This window comes from Pelophylax lessonae (assembly GCF_965119305.1).
Source record: "Pelophylax lessonae genome assembly, chromosome: 7".
NCBI lineage: Eukaryota > Metazoa > Chordata > Amphibia > Anura > Ranidae > Pelophylax > Pelophylax lessonae.
Genome location: NC_138774.1, coordinates 69,516,223 through 69,533,856, shown reverse-complemented (window position 1 = coordinate 69,533,856; position 17,634 = coordinate 69,516,223). Strand labels below are relative to the sequence as shown.

General features: G+C 46.8%; 1 protein-coding gene across 1 annotated transcript in view; it reads left to right on the top strand.

Annotated features, from left to right (window-relative positions):
* The first annotated feature begins 5,069 nt into the window (after positions 1–5,069).
* The window catches only part of LOC309559495 (cytochrome P450 2H2-like), a 95,005-nt gene continuing 82,440 nt past the window's right edge, over positions 5,070–17,634 (top strand). Inside the window, exon 1 of the mRNA XM_082262769.1 lies at positions 5,070–5,290. Coding sequence (XP_082118895.1) covers positions 5,111–5,290 — 180 coding nt within the window. The 5' untranslated portion in view covers positions 5,070–5,110. The remainder of the gene's footprint in view (positions 5,291–17,634) is intronic.

Sequence of the window (17,634 nt, the reverse complement as noted above, 5' to 3'; positions counted from 1 at the left end):
TCCCCGCGCAGGCCAATTTTCAACTTTCAGTGCTTTTGCCCTTTAAATGACAATTGCGCGGTCATGCTAATTAAATTTTTATCTTTTTTTTTTGAGACAGATAGAGCTTTATTTTAGTGGTATTTAATCATCACTGGATTTTTTTTTATTTTTCGCTAAACAACTGTAAAAAGACCAAAAATTTTGGGGGAAAATGTTTTTCTTAGTTTCTGTTATTTATTTGCAAAATTTTCAGATTTTTTTTGTTCACGGATGTGTGCATTTGAGGCTGCACTGAGGGGCACTGTTAGGCTGCACTGATGGCCACTAATAGGCAGCACTGATGTAAAAATATATGCCATATCGCGCAGGTGCGGGAACCGCTCCCTAGCGAGAACTGGCCAACCGCACAGAGGGGATGAGACGCAAATGAAGGGCAGAAGTGCCCGACATTCACAGTACTCATTGCCACAGAAGTGACCCACCCTGGAGGTGAGGGGCAGAGCTGCGGCTTTCCGGCCGCACGTAGCCATAGAGACAGGTGTCCTCCTAGTGCCCCAGTCAATGTAAGCCGTGAAGAATGGCCAAGACAAACGATACAGCAGGAAAACAAAAAATGTACATGATTTAACATGCAAATATGAATGTAAATAACAAATGTGTATGAATATATGGGTTCACTGAAATTGTAAGATGAACATAAAATAGCAAAACCAACATTATTAATCACTCTGAAATCACAGCAATCAATTAGGTATATAAAAATACATCCATGGACATGTTAGTAAACCAGGGTATATTATTAGGAGGGTTAGTTTAGAAGGACTCCTATGTTCAGGTGGTTAATGGCACAGACCGGTAGACTTAACAGCAGAGAGAATGAAAAATGGGGGAAAAAAAGGGGGGAAGGAGAAGAGGAGAATATATGGAGATGGGGAAAGGGGGAAAAGAAAAAAGGGGGATGCGTAAAGAGAAAAAAGGGGAGGGGGAGGGGAATGGGGGAGAGATGTAACTGTAAAGTAATAAGACAGGTCCCTGGTAAAATATATATACCAGGAAGCATCCACCTAAATTCTATGTATATCCCCAAAGTTTCAAAGGTTTTGACATATTAGAGGGGGCTATGTGGTGACTTAGGTGAAACCCCATGTCACTCAGCATAGCTTACAGAAAGTGTTTATAGGATTGAGTTTCATTGATGCCTGGATGTCGTACTGCATCCAGGCGTTCAATCCAGAGGGTCTCTTTCTGGAGAATGTGCTTATCCCAATTCCCACCACATGGGTCTTGAGGGATGACATCCAGTACAAAGAACTTCACTTTACTGGTGTCAAACCTGTGATATAGGCCTAAGTGTCTGCTAACCGGGGTCAACATCTTCCCATTGGAGGAGTAGTACACGTGATCGTTTATACGTTGGCGGAATTGACAAATAGGTTTTCCGACGTAAAATACTCCACATCTACAGTGCATTAAGTATACAATGCCCTGAGTATTGCAGTCTGATCTAAACCTAGGGATGAATTTTTTACCATTTGGTAACATAAATTTAGATCCCTCATCAACCCATGGACAAAGGTGCATTCACCGCATTTATAGGTTCCCCCTATTGGGGGGCCTAAATTCTTGGCAGGTTGATAGTGGCTAGATGTTAATCTATCATGTAGTGAGACTGTTCACCTGAACACAATCTCAGGGCTCTCACGGATGTATTTTTTTATAATGGGATGTTCATACAAGAGATGCCAGTGGCGTCCGAGTATGGCTCTAAGTTGGTGCTGATGGCTAGAAAATTTTGTAACAAACTTAACGGTGGAATTAGATGGAGTTTGTTTAGATTTACATAGCAGGGAGTTCCTGGTTTGAGAGATGGTTCTATTGTATGCTTTCCTAAGTGTGGTTCTGGTGTAACCTCTAAGTGTCAGACATGCTCGTAAAAGGTCTGCCTGTGCTTTGAAGTCTGTCAGTGAGGTGCAATTACACCTCAGCCTAATATACTATGCATAGGGTAAACTACGCAGAAGGGCAGGAGGATGAGCGCTCTGTGCATGGAGTATTGCATTGCTGGCCATCTCTTTTCAATATAAGTTGGTCATAAGATATCCCCTTGGATCCTTCAGAATAGAGAATTCAAGAAATCAACCTGTTCTTGGCTGTACGTGAGAGTGAGCCTGAGGTTGAAGCTATTGATGTTCAATTGGGAAATGAATTCCCTCTACATTGTCTCGGGTCCAGTTCATATTATACCATACTATAAACATATCATCTATATGTATGAGCCAAACGGCGACAGAAGTAAAGTACTGTGCCAGAGTGTCATCAGAGGAGATGGCCCGTTCCCACCCCCCCAGTTATAGGTTGGCATAGACTGGTGCACAACAAGTGCCCATAGCCACTCCCTGTACCTGAAGGTAGTAGGAACCGTTAAAAGTGAACTGTTATTATAAAATGCAAGAACTCTCTGTCTGCATACATAATTTTTGCTGTTTAAAGAAATGTGTTATTTGTATGCAACACAGGCCTTGTAATTGTTTCATATGTTCAATAAAAATATATTTAAAAAAAAAAAAGTGAACCGATTGTGAGTGAGAATGAACATCAAGAGCTCAATCAGGAACTCGCTAAAAGGCCATGTCTGATGGTCTTGTTCAAATAGGAAGGTACGAATCTGTAACGTTCATGCGTTTTTGTTAATGGATGGATTTTCAGCTGCAGAATTATCACACTCAGTAGCCTTGTAGAGATACTGTTGAATAAACCTATCCAACTCTCAGGACTTCATCACGGTGTACAGCCTGTTATGCAATATACATATACTCAATCAGATGTTTTAGTGGAGGGATAGAACATATGAGAATGTATAGATGAGAGACAGGTTGTATGGTGATTACTAGGAGTAATATTAGGAGAGTTGCAGGTGATGGTAAAGCAGATAGGTTCTGATGTCTAGTATAATGCAGATGGTAAGAGGACACAGATGGAGTATACTTAGACAGAGTAACCTAGTGCAAGGATAGTTGAAGGTAGTCCCAAGAGCTAACAGTCTATGCAGATGGTATGGAATAGATAGATAGATAGCCCTGGTAATTGCAGTAGATGACAGTAGGAGATTGTTAGTAAGGAATCCCCTGTGGGGTACTTATCACTTAGATAGGTTAGTAGTAACAATGTCCATAGATAGAGAGGTGATCCCATAGCGAGATACGGATCAGCGGCGAGGTTCCGGCGTCAGTTCAGCAAAGGAAATGTCAGCAGCTCCGACTTCACAGGAGAAGGTGCGGTGAACATGTGGTTTGAACGAGCGATGAGTGAGAGAAAGCCGGCGATTGAAATAGCCGCTCATAGCGGCACTCGGCAATGATGTCATCCGGTCTTAAAGGTATATGCGTCTCTTGTTACACAAGATGGGATGCAATTAGCAAAGGAGAAATATAGAACAAGGGTACCAGAGGTACCAGAACATTACAGAATCATCCCGACGCCCTGCTCGTGAGGGATGCTTGAGTACAAGGCCTTGACATCCAATGTTACAAACAGGGCATCAGGAGGAACCACGATATCCTCAATGATCCTCAAAAAGTCCAAAGTGTCCTTCACATAGGACGGGAGTCTGGTGAAATGTGGTAGCAGAAAAAAGTCCAGGAAACTATGGCGTTCTCAGTCAGGTTTACAATGCCAGATACAATTGGTCTCCCTGGTGGTGTTTGTAGGTTTTTATGGGTTTTGGGAAGAGCATAAAAGGTCTCTTCTCGGGGAAGCGATTATTCAAATAATCCTAAGTATCCTGGTCGATTAGTCTCGAATGTAAAGCTCCTCCAATAAGGTTCTTACATTCAACATTGAATTTTAGTGTTCGAGTAAGGGGAATACGTGGGTACCAAAGTGGATTATTTAAAATGTCTGTGCACATTTTTTCATACTGTAGTCTCGTCATTAAGACGATATTTCCGCCTTTGTCTGATGGCTTTATGACTAAGTTGGGATGATTTCTTAGGTTATGTATGGTACGTTGCTGTTGTGCAGTTAGATTCTGTTGAGAAGAATTGATTTGGCAGCTTTTGATCTCACTGACCGATGCTGTCAGGAAGGCCCAAATGTTAGAATTGGTCATCAGGTCAGGAAATTTGGTTGACTTAAGCTTAAATCATCTCTTGGCATTCAGAGTAGTATCCTCAGTTGGATCATTGACAGTTTGTTGTGAGCATGAGGGATCATTTTCCTCTAATAGGAGGATTAGATCCTGCAAAGTTCGAAAGTCATCCATGGTGAATTGCTTCATACTTTCAGAGAGCTCTCTCTCTTTTTTTGTACGTATTCTGTGTTGATCAAACAAATATTCAGGCGCCTGACTCCACCTTCCCTGCTGCTCCTCTTTAACACTCTAGTTACAAGCAAATTACAGGTATGTTGGGAAATTTCTATCCCTCCTTGTTTGTTTTTTATTTATCATGTATACATGTCATAGAATTGATTTTGTTACTGGTATTTACCACATGGATCCCCACGTTAGCTTTTCCCGGGTGCCCCTACCTTCTGCATCCATCTAAATGGAATCTGTGAAGCCACTACAAACATTTCTAGCAATTAATGTGATTTATTGGTTTTAATATCTGTGTGTTTTTTTGCTGTATAACCATACATTTATGCATTTTGGATAATTTTCATGTTCTAACATATAGAGCATTGAACTGTAAGCTCCAGATGAAGCGTCATGCGAAATATGTTGAGTGTTCTGGCTCAATGAATTTCTGTACTTACTTGTGATAACCACACCGATTGATCTCTTTTAGAGGACAGCTCTTGCACCTGTCGTCTTCAACTAATCGTTTTGTTGTGGAACACAACCCAGATAATTATGCAAATACCTTATTAGCTCTTATATGCTTGTTTCATGTACTGTATCGCCTTTTACTAATCACATTTTTTGTCTAGTATACTGACGCCATTTCAGGCGATGTGCTTATGTGTTTTTTAAATATACAAGAATGAATGTTCATGTTTTATCTTACCTTGTGCCTCCAAAGTCCATGTTTCTCTTTTGATAGTTGGAATGTTGCCAAGTTTTACGTCACAAAAAAAACAAAAACAGAATTTTGTAGTTTGGATAGAGTACAGAGAAATTATTTTCAGGATGGTGGTGAATGTCGAGGCAACACTTCTCCTCACTTCTGTGGTCACTCTCCTGATTTACCTCATTAAATGGTGGATGAATGTAAAGAAAAAAGACTTGCCACCAGGACCGACCCCTCTGCCATTTCTGGGGAATATTCTGCAGATTAGTTCCACTGAAATGCCACAGTCTCTGGTGAAGGTAAGACTAATTATGCTGAATATTCTAAAACAATACTCTCTTTTTGTATTCTAGGAAGAAATCTCTGAGGGATGTTGGGGAAAGGCTCACACAAAACTGCTAACATTTCCAATCTATGAGTCACATTTATATCAAAATGATGGGAAACACTCTAAGAATAAGAATAAAAAACTCCCATAACCTTAAGTGGGTCTAAACTCAAAGCGCTTTTTTACCTTAATGCAGTTTAAAAAAATGCCCCGCTAACTGTGTCCCCCTTTTCTTAAACACTTACCTTACTCTTCTCACTGCTCCAGTGTTGTTCAAGCTGCAGCACTGCTCTTCCCTCTTCCTGGGTTTTGTAGTACATGCATCCAGAATTATGTGTTGTCCTTCCTGCTTTCCAGTACAGAGGACCTCATAGCACTGGAAGTGTTTATTAGCTTGTGGTCTCACAGGGGACACCAAATATATGCTATATAGGATTGCCAATACAAAATTAGTCTTATGCTTTTAGTGGACAGTGAAGGGTTAGGAGGTTATGTAGGTTTAACAGCTTACCCATAGAAACCAATTATGACATTTGCCAGTATGGTGTTGGTGTATTTTCACATTTTCCATTTATTATCAATTTATCATTAAGGTGCCATGTTTTAAATACTTTGTAGTTTAAATAGAAAAAAAAAACCCATAATAGATCCAAATGCCTAGAGAAGGCGTGTGATTTACATGAGAATTGATTATTTGACTGGATGTGTTTTAATTGTTTTTAGCCTTTGGAATTTCTAACTAAATAAAGAAGAGTGATAAACCATAGGTGCCCTGGATTTTGTTTTCTTGGATTACTGTCCTTGCTCTGACTTTCTAATATAAACAAAAAATAATCAATCACTGATTGGGATATATGCTGCTCTCACTAATGGGAAATTAGAGCAGGGATCAGTCAGCCAGGAAACAAGGGCTTATTCACACCATATGCATTGAGCCTATGAAGGCAAGAATTCCAAGTGCTGACCCAGTGCATGGACATTACCAGGGCCGACGCTCCTGCTAGGCAAACTAGGCAGCCGCCTAGGGGCACACTGTTGCCTAGGGTATAGTGACCAGTCCCCGGTTTTGTCCCCGCTTTGCAGGGCCGATCCTGGGTGGGTGCACCGTGAGCTGGGGCAGGGGGTGGCGCGCCTATGGCTGGCCCTGCCATCGTTTCCTTGGGCTGCCTTCAGAAGGGAAGGGAAGGGAAGGGAAGGGAGGGAGAGCATTGCATGATTAAACAGAGCAGGGTTCTTCTGCTTAACTGGCACGGCCGCTGTAATGTGAAGTCCCACCTCCTGGACCGCCACCAACCTATGATAGACAGCACACTGGTGACGTCTATCATAGGAGCCAGTCCAGGAAGCGGGACTTCACATTACAGTGGCCACACTGGGTAAGCAGAAGAACCCTGCTCTGTTTAATCATGCGGCGCTCTAATCCCCATACACTGGTCACTCTGCATTGGATGGGGGCACTGGTCACTCTGCATTGATGGGGGTACTGGTCACTCTGCATTGGATGGGGGCACTGGTCACTCTGCATTTGTAAAATAAGGTTGCAGGGCTAAAAATGGTGATAAAGGTGACAACTAATCCAAAAAAATGTAAAATATTGTATGTGGCAATTATGTCACATACATATGAAATAAGTTGCAGCGTTAAGTTACAGCGTTTAAACAAACAGTGATTTAAAGTGACAGAATAATAATAATTCAGTCCATAGGAAGAAATAAATCCACAATTGTGCTGGTATTCAGTGCCGATGTATCTAAATAAACACTCCTCCACCAGTGGTCCTTCACCAAAAATAGGAATGCACACTCACCAGACCGATATGCTGCCTTATCAAGACAGCTACTGTGTTTTAGTGTAATATTAGGTCTTGAGCAGAGCCAGACATAAGGGAGTTCACACCAGAGGATATCTCCTCCAATACTCCAGTACAGCAGGTGTAAAACGGAATTTTTGTAAAATCTTACCATAAAATTCCTTTATCTGAGTCCTCCGACAGTCGCCGCCCCAATGGGTATTGACTTCCGCTCCGCAGGAGTAGCTAGGCATAAGTCTTAGTTAAAAACAAAAGCATTTTGCATAGACACACCCATGGGGGCTGTCCCACTGGTCAATACCCCCCTGCAGTAATCCATCCAAACTCAGTTTGGTAGCATAGCAGTAAGTGTACAAGAAAACCCCAAAAGAGGGGCGGGGGCGGCGACTGTCGGAGTTTTAGAGAAAGGAATTTTACGGTAAGATTTTACAAAAATTCAGTTTTCTCTTACGTCCTCTGACAGTCGCCGCCCCTCATATAGTCATCACCAATGGGATGTCCCAAAGCAGTGTAGACATGAGGGGTGGGAGACGCAACCGCACAAAAGGCAACGCAGTACCCACATCAGAGAAAGGAACCTTACACACACAGTAAGAGAACCGGCTGGGCAATGGAAAAAGCTCAACAGGAGCAACAACCCAGGAAAGCAAATAACACAGGGGATAAACAACCCCAACAGCCAGGGACCCACAAAAAAACAAGGGTCCCCTATGGCACTGAGAACTTTGCGGCCAAAGGAGGCATCAGCTGATGCCAGAACATCAACCTTATAGAATTTGGAAAAAGTTTGCACCGATGAACAAGTCGCAGCCTTGCACACCTGGGCCACGAGGCCTGATGCCGGTAGGCCCAGGACGTACTCATTGATCTGGTAGAGTGCGCCCTAACAGGGAAGGGCGGAACCCGTTCCTTCAAAGCATAGGCCCAGACAATCGTCTGTCTGATCCATTTGGCAATGGTCGCCGCAGACGCAGCCATGCCCTTCCGAAGTCCCTCAGGAAGGACAAAGAGGGAATCTGATTTCCGAAAGGATTGAGTGGACTACAGGTAAACCCTGATCGCCCTGACAACATCCAAGGAATGCAACGCAACCTCCTTAGGATGCTTAGGCTTCGCACAGAGCGAAGGCAAAACGATGTCCTCATTAAGGTGAAAGTCAGACACCACCTTAGGGAGAAATGACGAGTTAGGTCGCAAGACCACCTTATCTTTATGAACCACCAGGTAAGGAGAGCGGCAAGACAACGCCGCCAACTCCGACACCCTGAGAGGCGAAGTGATCGCCACTAAAAAGGCAACCTTCTTAGACAGCAGAGGCAACTATATCTCCCGGATGTTTTCAAAGGGAGAACGCTGTAACGCGGACAGAACCAAGTTCAAGTCCCATGGAGGTAAAGGCTCCCTCCGGGGAGGAGCCAAATGTCGCACACCTTGAATAAAGGTGCGAATTAAGGAATTAGACGCCACAGGGTGTTGAAAAAGAACAGCCAGTGCAGATACCTGGCCCTTTATCGTGGCCAGCGCCAGGCGCTGGTGCACACCAGACTGGAGAAAAGCCAACACTCTCGTCACCGAGTATGAGCGAGGAGAAAACCCCCTGGACTCACACCAGGCGAAATAAGCCTTCCAGGTACGGTAATAAATCTTACCAGACGAGGCTTTCCTAGCCTTGATTAAAGTAGGAATGACCTCTGGGGAGAGACCCCTATCTCTCAAGACCTAAATAAAAACAAAAAGCAGAGCGCCTCTAAGTGTTATCAGTTTAATTAAAAGGGTAATGCAGGTACAGGAAAACTGCTCACATTTAAAACAGTATAAAATAGCTCATCTGTTAGGTGGTCTGCAGGAACACAGGGGTCCACGGCTGGATGTTAGTAGCTCCAAGAGATGGTGCAGGGGATGCTGAAGGAGGGAGATGTCTGGAGAGCCAAGAGACCAGATAGTAGGATTGTCAGCAGCTTCAGGAAGGTGTTCTGTTCCTCAGGGAGACACCTGGTGAGCCGAGAGACCGTTAGGTAGAATGGCTGTCGCCTTCAGAAGGGCGCCCTGCTCCTCAGTACATCCGGCGCCAACAGATAGGGGAGCCCAGCGTGACAGATCCAGCAGCCAAACGCACAACGCGTTTCCGAGCGTGCGCAGTAGCCTCACAGGGCGTGCGCGCTCCTTTCTCAAGTGCAGTGGCATGACACAGAAGAGCTGGACAAGTTTATAGGAAGCCAGCACTCAAGCTGGGTGGATACAGATGGACTTAAAGTGGCCATTGTAAATGGGCTGGACAGTGGGACCACAATACTTAAAGCGGCAATAAGAAAATAAACACAAAAAAAAAAAAAAAAATCGCATACAAATGAAATCGCATAAAAAAAAAAAAAAAATGGTTATTTAACAAGGTAAAAAGACATACATCGGCTCTAATCATAATATGGTGTTAACATCTAATCCACTATGCCTCATTCCCTTAAAGGGCATGTATCGATGTAACAAGCCTTTATGTAAAACATGTGCCTTTGTGCGACATGGTAAAAAACAGTTCACCCATGAGAATAAGACTTACCGTTTGGAAGAATTCTACAACTGTTCTACTGATTACGTGATCTACTGCCTGACCTGTCCCTGTGGACTACTCTATGTTGGTCGCACCATCCGCCCACTACGGCAATGATTTGGTCGCCATCGCAGGTTTGTGGAGGAGGGTTGTGACCAACATAGCGTACCACGCCATTTCCTCGAGTTCCACAACAAGTCCACATCAGGATTGGAAGTTTGGGTAATAGAGTCTATCCCCAAACTTCCCTCTGAGGCCGAACGATTTGCCAAATTATGCCAACGAGAGACATTTTGGATCTATACCCTGGATTCACTTTCACCCAAGGGTTTAAACGAAGAGCTAGATGTTAACACCATATTATGATTAGAGCCGATGTATGTCTTTTTACCTTGTTAAATAACCATTTTTTTTTTTTTTTATGCGATTTCATTTGTATGCGATTTTTTTTTTTTTTGTGTTTATTTTCTTATTGCCGCTTTAAGTATTGTGGTCCCACTGTCCAGCCCATTTACAATGGCCACTTTAAGTCTATCTGTATCCACCCAGCTTGAGTGCTGGCTTCCTATAAACTTGTCCAGCTCTTCTGTGTCATGCCACTGCACTTGAGAAAGGAGCGCGCACGCCCTGTGAGGCTACTGCGCACGCTCGGAAACGCGTTGTGCGTTTGGCTGCTGGATCTGTCACGCTGGGCTCCCCTATCTGTTGGCGCCGGATGTACTGAGGAGCAGGGCGCCCTTCTGAAGGCGACAGCCATTCTACCTAACGGTCTCTCGGCTCACCAGGTGTCTCCCTGAGGAACAGAACACCTTCCTGAAGCTGCTGACCATCCTACTATCTGGTCTCTTGGCTCTCCAGACATCTCCCTCCTTCAGCATCCCCTGCACCATCTCTTGGAGCTACTAACATCCAGCCGTGGACCCCTGTGTTCCTGCAGACCACCTAACAGATGAGCTATTTTATACTGTTTTAAATGTGAGCAGTTTTCCTGTACCTGCATTACCCTTTTAATTAAACTGATAACACTTAGAGGCGCTCTGCTTTTTGTTTTTGTTTTTGTTTTTATTTTTGTTTTTGTTTTTATTTTCACTTTCAGAGCTGACTTCTCTCTGCAGCTGAGCTGGCCCTGAGTGTAATCTATTTCAGCCATCAACTACACCAGATTAATGACTATACATGAACTGCATACCCCTTGATGCTATATAGGTATGTGTGATGCGCCAACTCTTATCCTGCTATCTCTCAAGACCTGGCCCTGGAGAGCCAGGGCGGCCAGTCCGATTCCCAGCTCCGCAAAATCCATCTTCATCCGAAGATCCGACTAGAAACTAAAGCTGACAAAATAAACAGCTAGTAAAGCAAAGAAAAAAACTTGCAAATAAAAATCATAAGAAAAGATTAGAAAGGCTGGGACTGTAGCCCCAGCACAGGGAATCCTATCTACTCCTAACGCTAGGCAGAGACAAACTGAGTTGGGATGGATTACTGCAGGGGGGTATTGACAAGTGGGAAAGCCCCCATGGGTGTGTCTATGCAAAATGCTTTTGTTTTTAACTAAGTCTTATGCCTAGCTACTCCTGCGGAGCGGAAGTCAATACCCATTGGTGATGACTATATGAGGGGCGGCGACTGTTGGAGGGCGTAAGAGAAATCAGCAGACATAGGAGAGAAAAAATCTTCCCATAGTGTAGTATTTATTTAAAACAAAGGCATGACAAGCAACTTTAAAACTTGGTAAAAACATCTGATAAGGATCCAACGGCTTCTCCTGAGGAAGCGTTCTAATGCGAAACGGCCGTAGAGCAGTGCTACATGACAGAGGTCCATAGCCACCAGTTCTATTGTGAGTCTGGTGGCTTTTCATATAAGTGCTCGTCAGATGTTTGCACTATTTGGATCCTTGGTCACTCTGCATTGATGGGGGCACTGGTCACTCTGCATTGGATGGGGGCACTGGTCACTCTGCACTGATGGGGGCACACTGGTCACTCTGCATTGATGGGGGCACACTGGTCACTCTGCATTGATGGGGGCACACTGGTCACTCTGTATTGACAGGGGCACAATGGTCACTCTGCATTGATGGGGGCACAATGGTCACTGGTCACTCTGCATTGATGGGGGCACAATGGTCACTCTGCATTGACGGGGGCACAATGGTCACTCTGCATTGATGGGGGCTCACTGGTCACTCTGCATTGATGGGGCACACTGGTCACTGGTCACTCTGCATTGATGGGGGCACACTGGTCACTCTGCATTGATGGGACACACTGGAAACTCTGCATTGATGGGGGCACACTGGTCACTGTGCATTGATGGGGGCACACTGGTCACTGTGCATTGATGGGGGCACACTGGTCACTGTGCATTGATGGGGGAACACTGGTCACTCTGAATTGATGGGGGCACACTGGTCACTGTGCATTGATGGGGGCACACTGGTCACTCTGAATTGATGGGGGCACACAGGTCACTGGTCACTCTGCATTGATGGAGGCACACTGGTCACCGGTCACTCTGCATTGATGAGGGCACACTGGTCACTCTGCATTGATGGGGCACACTGGTCACTCTGCATTGATGGGGGCACACTGGTCACTGGTCGCTCTGCATTGATGGGGGCACACTGGTCACTGGTTGCTCTGCATTGATGGGGGCACTGGTCACTGGCCACTCTGCATTGATGGGGCATTGGTCACTGGCAAATCTACATTGATGGGGTACTGGTCACTCTACATTGATGGGGCATTGGTCACTGGTCACTCTGCATTGATGGGGGCACTGGTAACTGGTCACTCTGCATTGATGGGGCATTGGTCACTGGTAACTCTGCATTGATGGGGCACTGGTCACTGGTCACTCTGCATTGATGGGGCACTGGTCACTGGTCACTCTGCATTGATGGGGCATTGGTCACTGGTCACTCTGCATTGATGGGGCACTGGTCACTGGTCACTCTGCATTGATGGGGGCACACTGGTCACTCTGCATTGATGGGGGCACACTGGTCACTGGTCACTGTGCATTGATGGGGGCACACTGGTCACTATGCATTTATGGGGGCACAGTGGTCACTGTGCATTGATGGGGGCACAATATTCACTGGTCACTCTGAATTGATGGGAGCACACAGGTCACTGGTCACTCTGCATTGATGGGACACACTGGTCACTCTGCATTGATGGGACACACTGGAAACTCTGCATTGATGGGGGCACACTGGTCACTGGTCACTGTGCATTGATGGGGGCACACTGATCACTGTGCATTGATGGGGGCACACTGGTCACTGTGCATTGATGGGGGCACACTGGTCACTGTGCATTGATGGGGGCACACTGGTCACTCTGCATTGATGGGGGCACACTGGTCACTCTGCATTGATGGAGGCACACTGGTCACTCTGCATTGATGGGGGCACACTGGTCACTGGTCACTGTGCATTGATGGGGGCACACTGGTCACTATGCATTGATGGGGGCACACTGGTCACTCTGCGTTGATGGGGCACACTGGTCACTGTGCATTGATGGGGCACACTGGTCACTGGTCACTCTGCATTGATGGGGGCACTGGTCACTGGCCACTCTGCATTGATGGGGCATTGGTCACTGTCAACACTACATTGATGGGGTACTGGTCACTCTGCATTGATGGGGCATTGGTCACTGGTCACTCTGCATTGATGGGGGCACTGGTAACTGGTCACTCTGCATTGATGGGGTATTGGTCACTGGTAACTCTGCATTGATGGGGCACTGGTCACTGGTCACTCTGCATTGATGGGGCACTGGTCACTGGTCACTCTGCATTGATGGGGCATTGGTCATTGGTCACTCTGTATTGATGGGGCACTGGTCACTGGTCACTCTGCATTGATGGGGGCACTGGTAACTGGTCACTCTGTATTGATGGGGCATTGGTCACTGGTCACTTTGCATTGATGGGGCATTGGTCACTGGTCACTCTGCATTGATGGGGCACTGGTCACTGGTCACTCTGCATTGGTCACTGGCAACTCTACATTGATGGGGTACTGGTCACTCTGCATTGATGGGGTATTGGTCATTGGTCACTCTGCATTGATGGGGGCACTGGTAACTGGTCACTCTGCATTGATGGGGCATTGGTCACTGGTAACTCTGCATTGATGGGGCACTGGTCACTGGTCACTCTGCATTGATGGGGGCACTGGTCACTGGTCACTCTGCATTGATGGGGCATTGGTCATTGGTCACTCTGCATTGATGGGGGCACACTGGTCACTCTGCATTGATGGGGGCACACTGGTCACTGGTCACTGTGCATTGATGGGGGCACACTGGTCACTATGCATTGATGGGGGCACAGTGGTCACTGTGCATTGATGGGGGCACACTGGTCACTGGTCACTCTGAATTGATGGGGGCACACAGGTCACTGGTCACTCTGCATTGATGGGACACACTGGTCACTGGTCACTCTGCATTGATGGGACACACTGGAAACTCTGCATTGAAGGGGGCACACTGGTCACTGTGCATTGATGGGGGCACACTGGTCACTGTGCATTGATGGGGGCACACCGGTCACTGTGCATTGATGGGGATACACTGGTCACTCTGCATTGAGGGGGGCACACTGGTCACTCTGCATTGATGGGGGCACACTGGTCACTCTGCATTGATGGGGGCACACTGGTCACTGGTCACTGATCACTGTGCATTGATGGGGGCACACTGGTCACTATGCATTGATGAGGGCACACTGGTCACTGTGCATTGATGGGGCACACTGGTCACTGGCCACTCTGAATTGATAGGGGCACACAGGTCACTGGTCACTCTGCATTGATGGAGGCACACTGGTCACTCTGCATTGATAGGGTCACACTGGTCACCGGTCACTCTGCATTGATGAGGGCACACTGGTCACTCTGCATTGATGGGGCACACTGGTCACTGCATTGATGGGGGCACACTGGTCACTGGTCACTCTGCATTGATGGGGGCACTGGTCACTGGCCACTCTGCATTGATGGGGCATTGGTCACTGGCAACTCTACATTGATGGGATACTGGTCACTCTGCATTGATGGGGCATTGGTCACTGGTCACACTACATTGATGGGGGCACTGGTAACTGGTCACTCTGCATTGATGGGGCATTGGTCACTGGTAACTCTGCATTGATGGGGCACTGGTCACTGGTCACTCTGCATTGATGGGGCACTGGTCACTGGTCACTCTGCATTGATGGGGCATTGGTCACTCTGTATTGATGGGGCACTGGTCACTGGTCACTCTGCATTGATGGGGGCACTGGTAACTGGTCACTCTGCATTGATGGGGCATTGGTCACTGGTCACTTTGCATTGATGGGGCATTGGTCACTGGTCACTTTGCATTGATGGGGCATTGGTCACTGGTCACTCTGCATTGATGGGGCACTGGTCACTGGTCACTTTGCATTGATGGGGCATTGGTCGCTTGTCACTCTGCATTGATGGGGCATTGGTCGCTGGTCACTCTGCATTGAAAGAGGGCACACTGGTCACTCTGCATTGATGGGAGCACTGGTCACTTTGCATTGATGGGGGCACACTGGTCACTGGTCACTCTGCATTGGATGGGGGCACACTGGTCACTCTGCATTGATGGGGCACACTGGTCACTCGGCATTGATGGGGGCACACTGGTAACTCTGCATTGATGGGGGCACACTGGTCACTCAGCATTGATGGGGGCACACTGGTTACTCTGCATTGATGGGGGTACACTGGTCACTCTGCATTGATGGGGGCACTGGTCACTCTGCATTGATGGGGGCACTGGTCACTGGCCACTCTGCATTGATGGGGCATTGGTCACTGGCAACTCTACATTGATGGGGTACTGGTCACTCTGCATTGATGGGGCATTGGTCACTGGTCACTCTGCATTGATAGGGGCACTGGTAACTGGTCACTCTGCATTGATCGGGGCACACTGGTTACTCTGCATTGATGGGGGTACACTGGTCACTCTGCATTGATGGGGGCACTGGTCACTCTGCATTGATGGGAGCACTGGTCACTGGCCACTCTGCATTGATGGGGCATTGGTCACTGGCAACTCTACATTGATGGGGTACTGGTCACTCTGCATTGATGGGGCATTGGTCACTGGTCACTCTGCATTGATGGGGGCACTGGTAACTGGTCACTCTGCATTGATGGGGCATTGGTCACTGGTAACTCTGCATTGATGGGGCACTGGTCACTGGTCACTCTGCATTGATGGGGGCACACTGGTCATTCTGCATTGATGGGGGCACACTGGTCACTCTGCATTGATGGTTGCACTGGTCACTGGTCACTCTGCATTGATGGGGGCACTGGTCACTGGTCACTCTGCATTGATGGGGGCACTGGTCACTGGTCACTCTGCATTGATGGGGGCACTGGTCAGTCTGCATTGATGGGGCATTGGTCACTGGTAACTCTGCATTGATGGGGCATTGGTCACTGGTCATTCTGCATTGATAGGGCACTGGTCACTGGTCACTCTGCATTGATGGGGGCACACTGGTCACTGTGCACTGATGAGGCATTGGTCGCTGGTCACTCTGCATTGATGGGGCACTGGCCACTGGTCACTCTGCATTGATAAGAGGGCACAGTGGTCACTGGTCACTCTGCATAAATGGGAGCACACTGGCCACTGGTCACTCTGCATTTATGGGGGCACTGATCACTGGTCACTTTGCATTGATGGGGGCACACTGGTCACTCTGCATTGGATAGGGGCACACTGGTCACTCTGCATTGATGGGGGAACACTGGTCACTCTGCATTGATGGGGGCACACTGGTCACTCTGCACTGATGGGGGAAAACTGGTCACTCTGCATTGATGGGGGACACTGGTCACTGGTACCTGCATTGATGGGGGCACTGGTCACTGGTCAATCTGCATTGATGGGGGCACTGGTCACTGCAGTGGTGTATTTAGGTTTTGTTCTGCCCTTGGCCTGACTTAACTTGTGCACCCCCTAATTGAAATATGACCCACCCTTTCCTGTAAAGGCCACACCCTTCCTGTGTATGACCCACCCTGTCATCTGTAAACCACGGATCACAACCACAGTCTATCAGTACCCATAAGTTCAGCCTCATCAGTGCTGCCTTTTTAATGCCCATCAGTGCATCCTCATTACTGCCCATCAGTGCAGCCTCATCAGTGCAGCATATCAGTACAGCCTCATCAATGACCATCAGTACAGCCCCATCAGTGGCCACCAGTGCAGCCTATCAGTGCATCATATTAGTGCCCATCAGTGCTGCCTTATCAGTGCCACCTCATCAGTGGCCATCAGCACAGCATCATCAGTGACCATCAGTGCAGCCTATTAGCGGTGCCCATAAGGGCAGCACATCAGTGCAGCCCCATCAGTGAAGGTTATCAGTGCCGCCTCATGCCCATCAATGCAGCCTCATCAGTGCCGCATATCAGTGGTACCTTATCAGTGAAGCCTCATTAGTGCCCATCAGTGCAATTTATCAGTACCCACCATTGGCACCTCATTAGTGGCCATCAGAGCAGCATATTAGTGCCCATCAGTGCAGCCTATTAGCGCCGATCGGTACAGCATATCAGAGCATATTAGTGCCCACAAGTGCAGCATATCAGTGCTGCCTTATCAGTTCAGCCCCATCAGTTCTTTTAATATATTTGGACTTGTGTTTGCTGCCACTGATTGTAATCATAGGATTATTTCACTTATGTGTATAATGACTAGGAAGTCCATAGTCATTATACAAATAAGTGAAATAATCAGTGGCATCAAACACAAGTCCAAATATCTTATAAGATTAGAGTAATCTTACAAATCCAGTGACATATTGCGATAGCACACATGAGGTGAGCAGGTCCAAAATAGTATTGCCATCATAATACAATTAAATGCCTTAATTGTATATGATGCAATTCAATATGCTC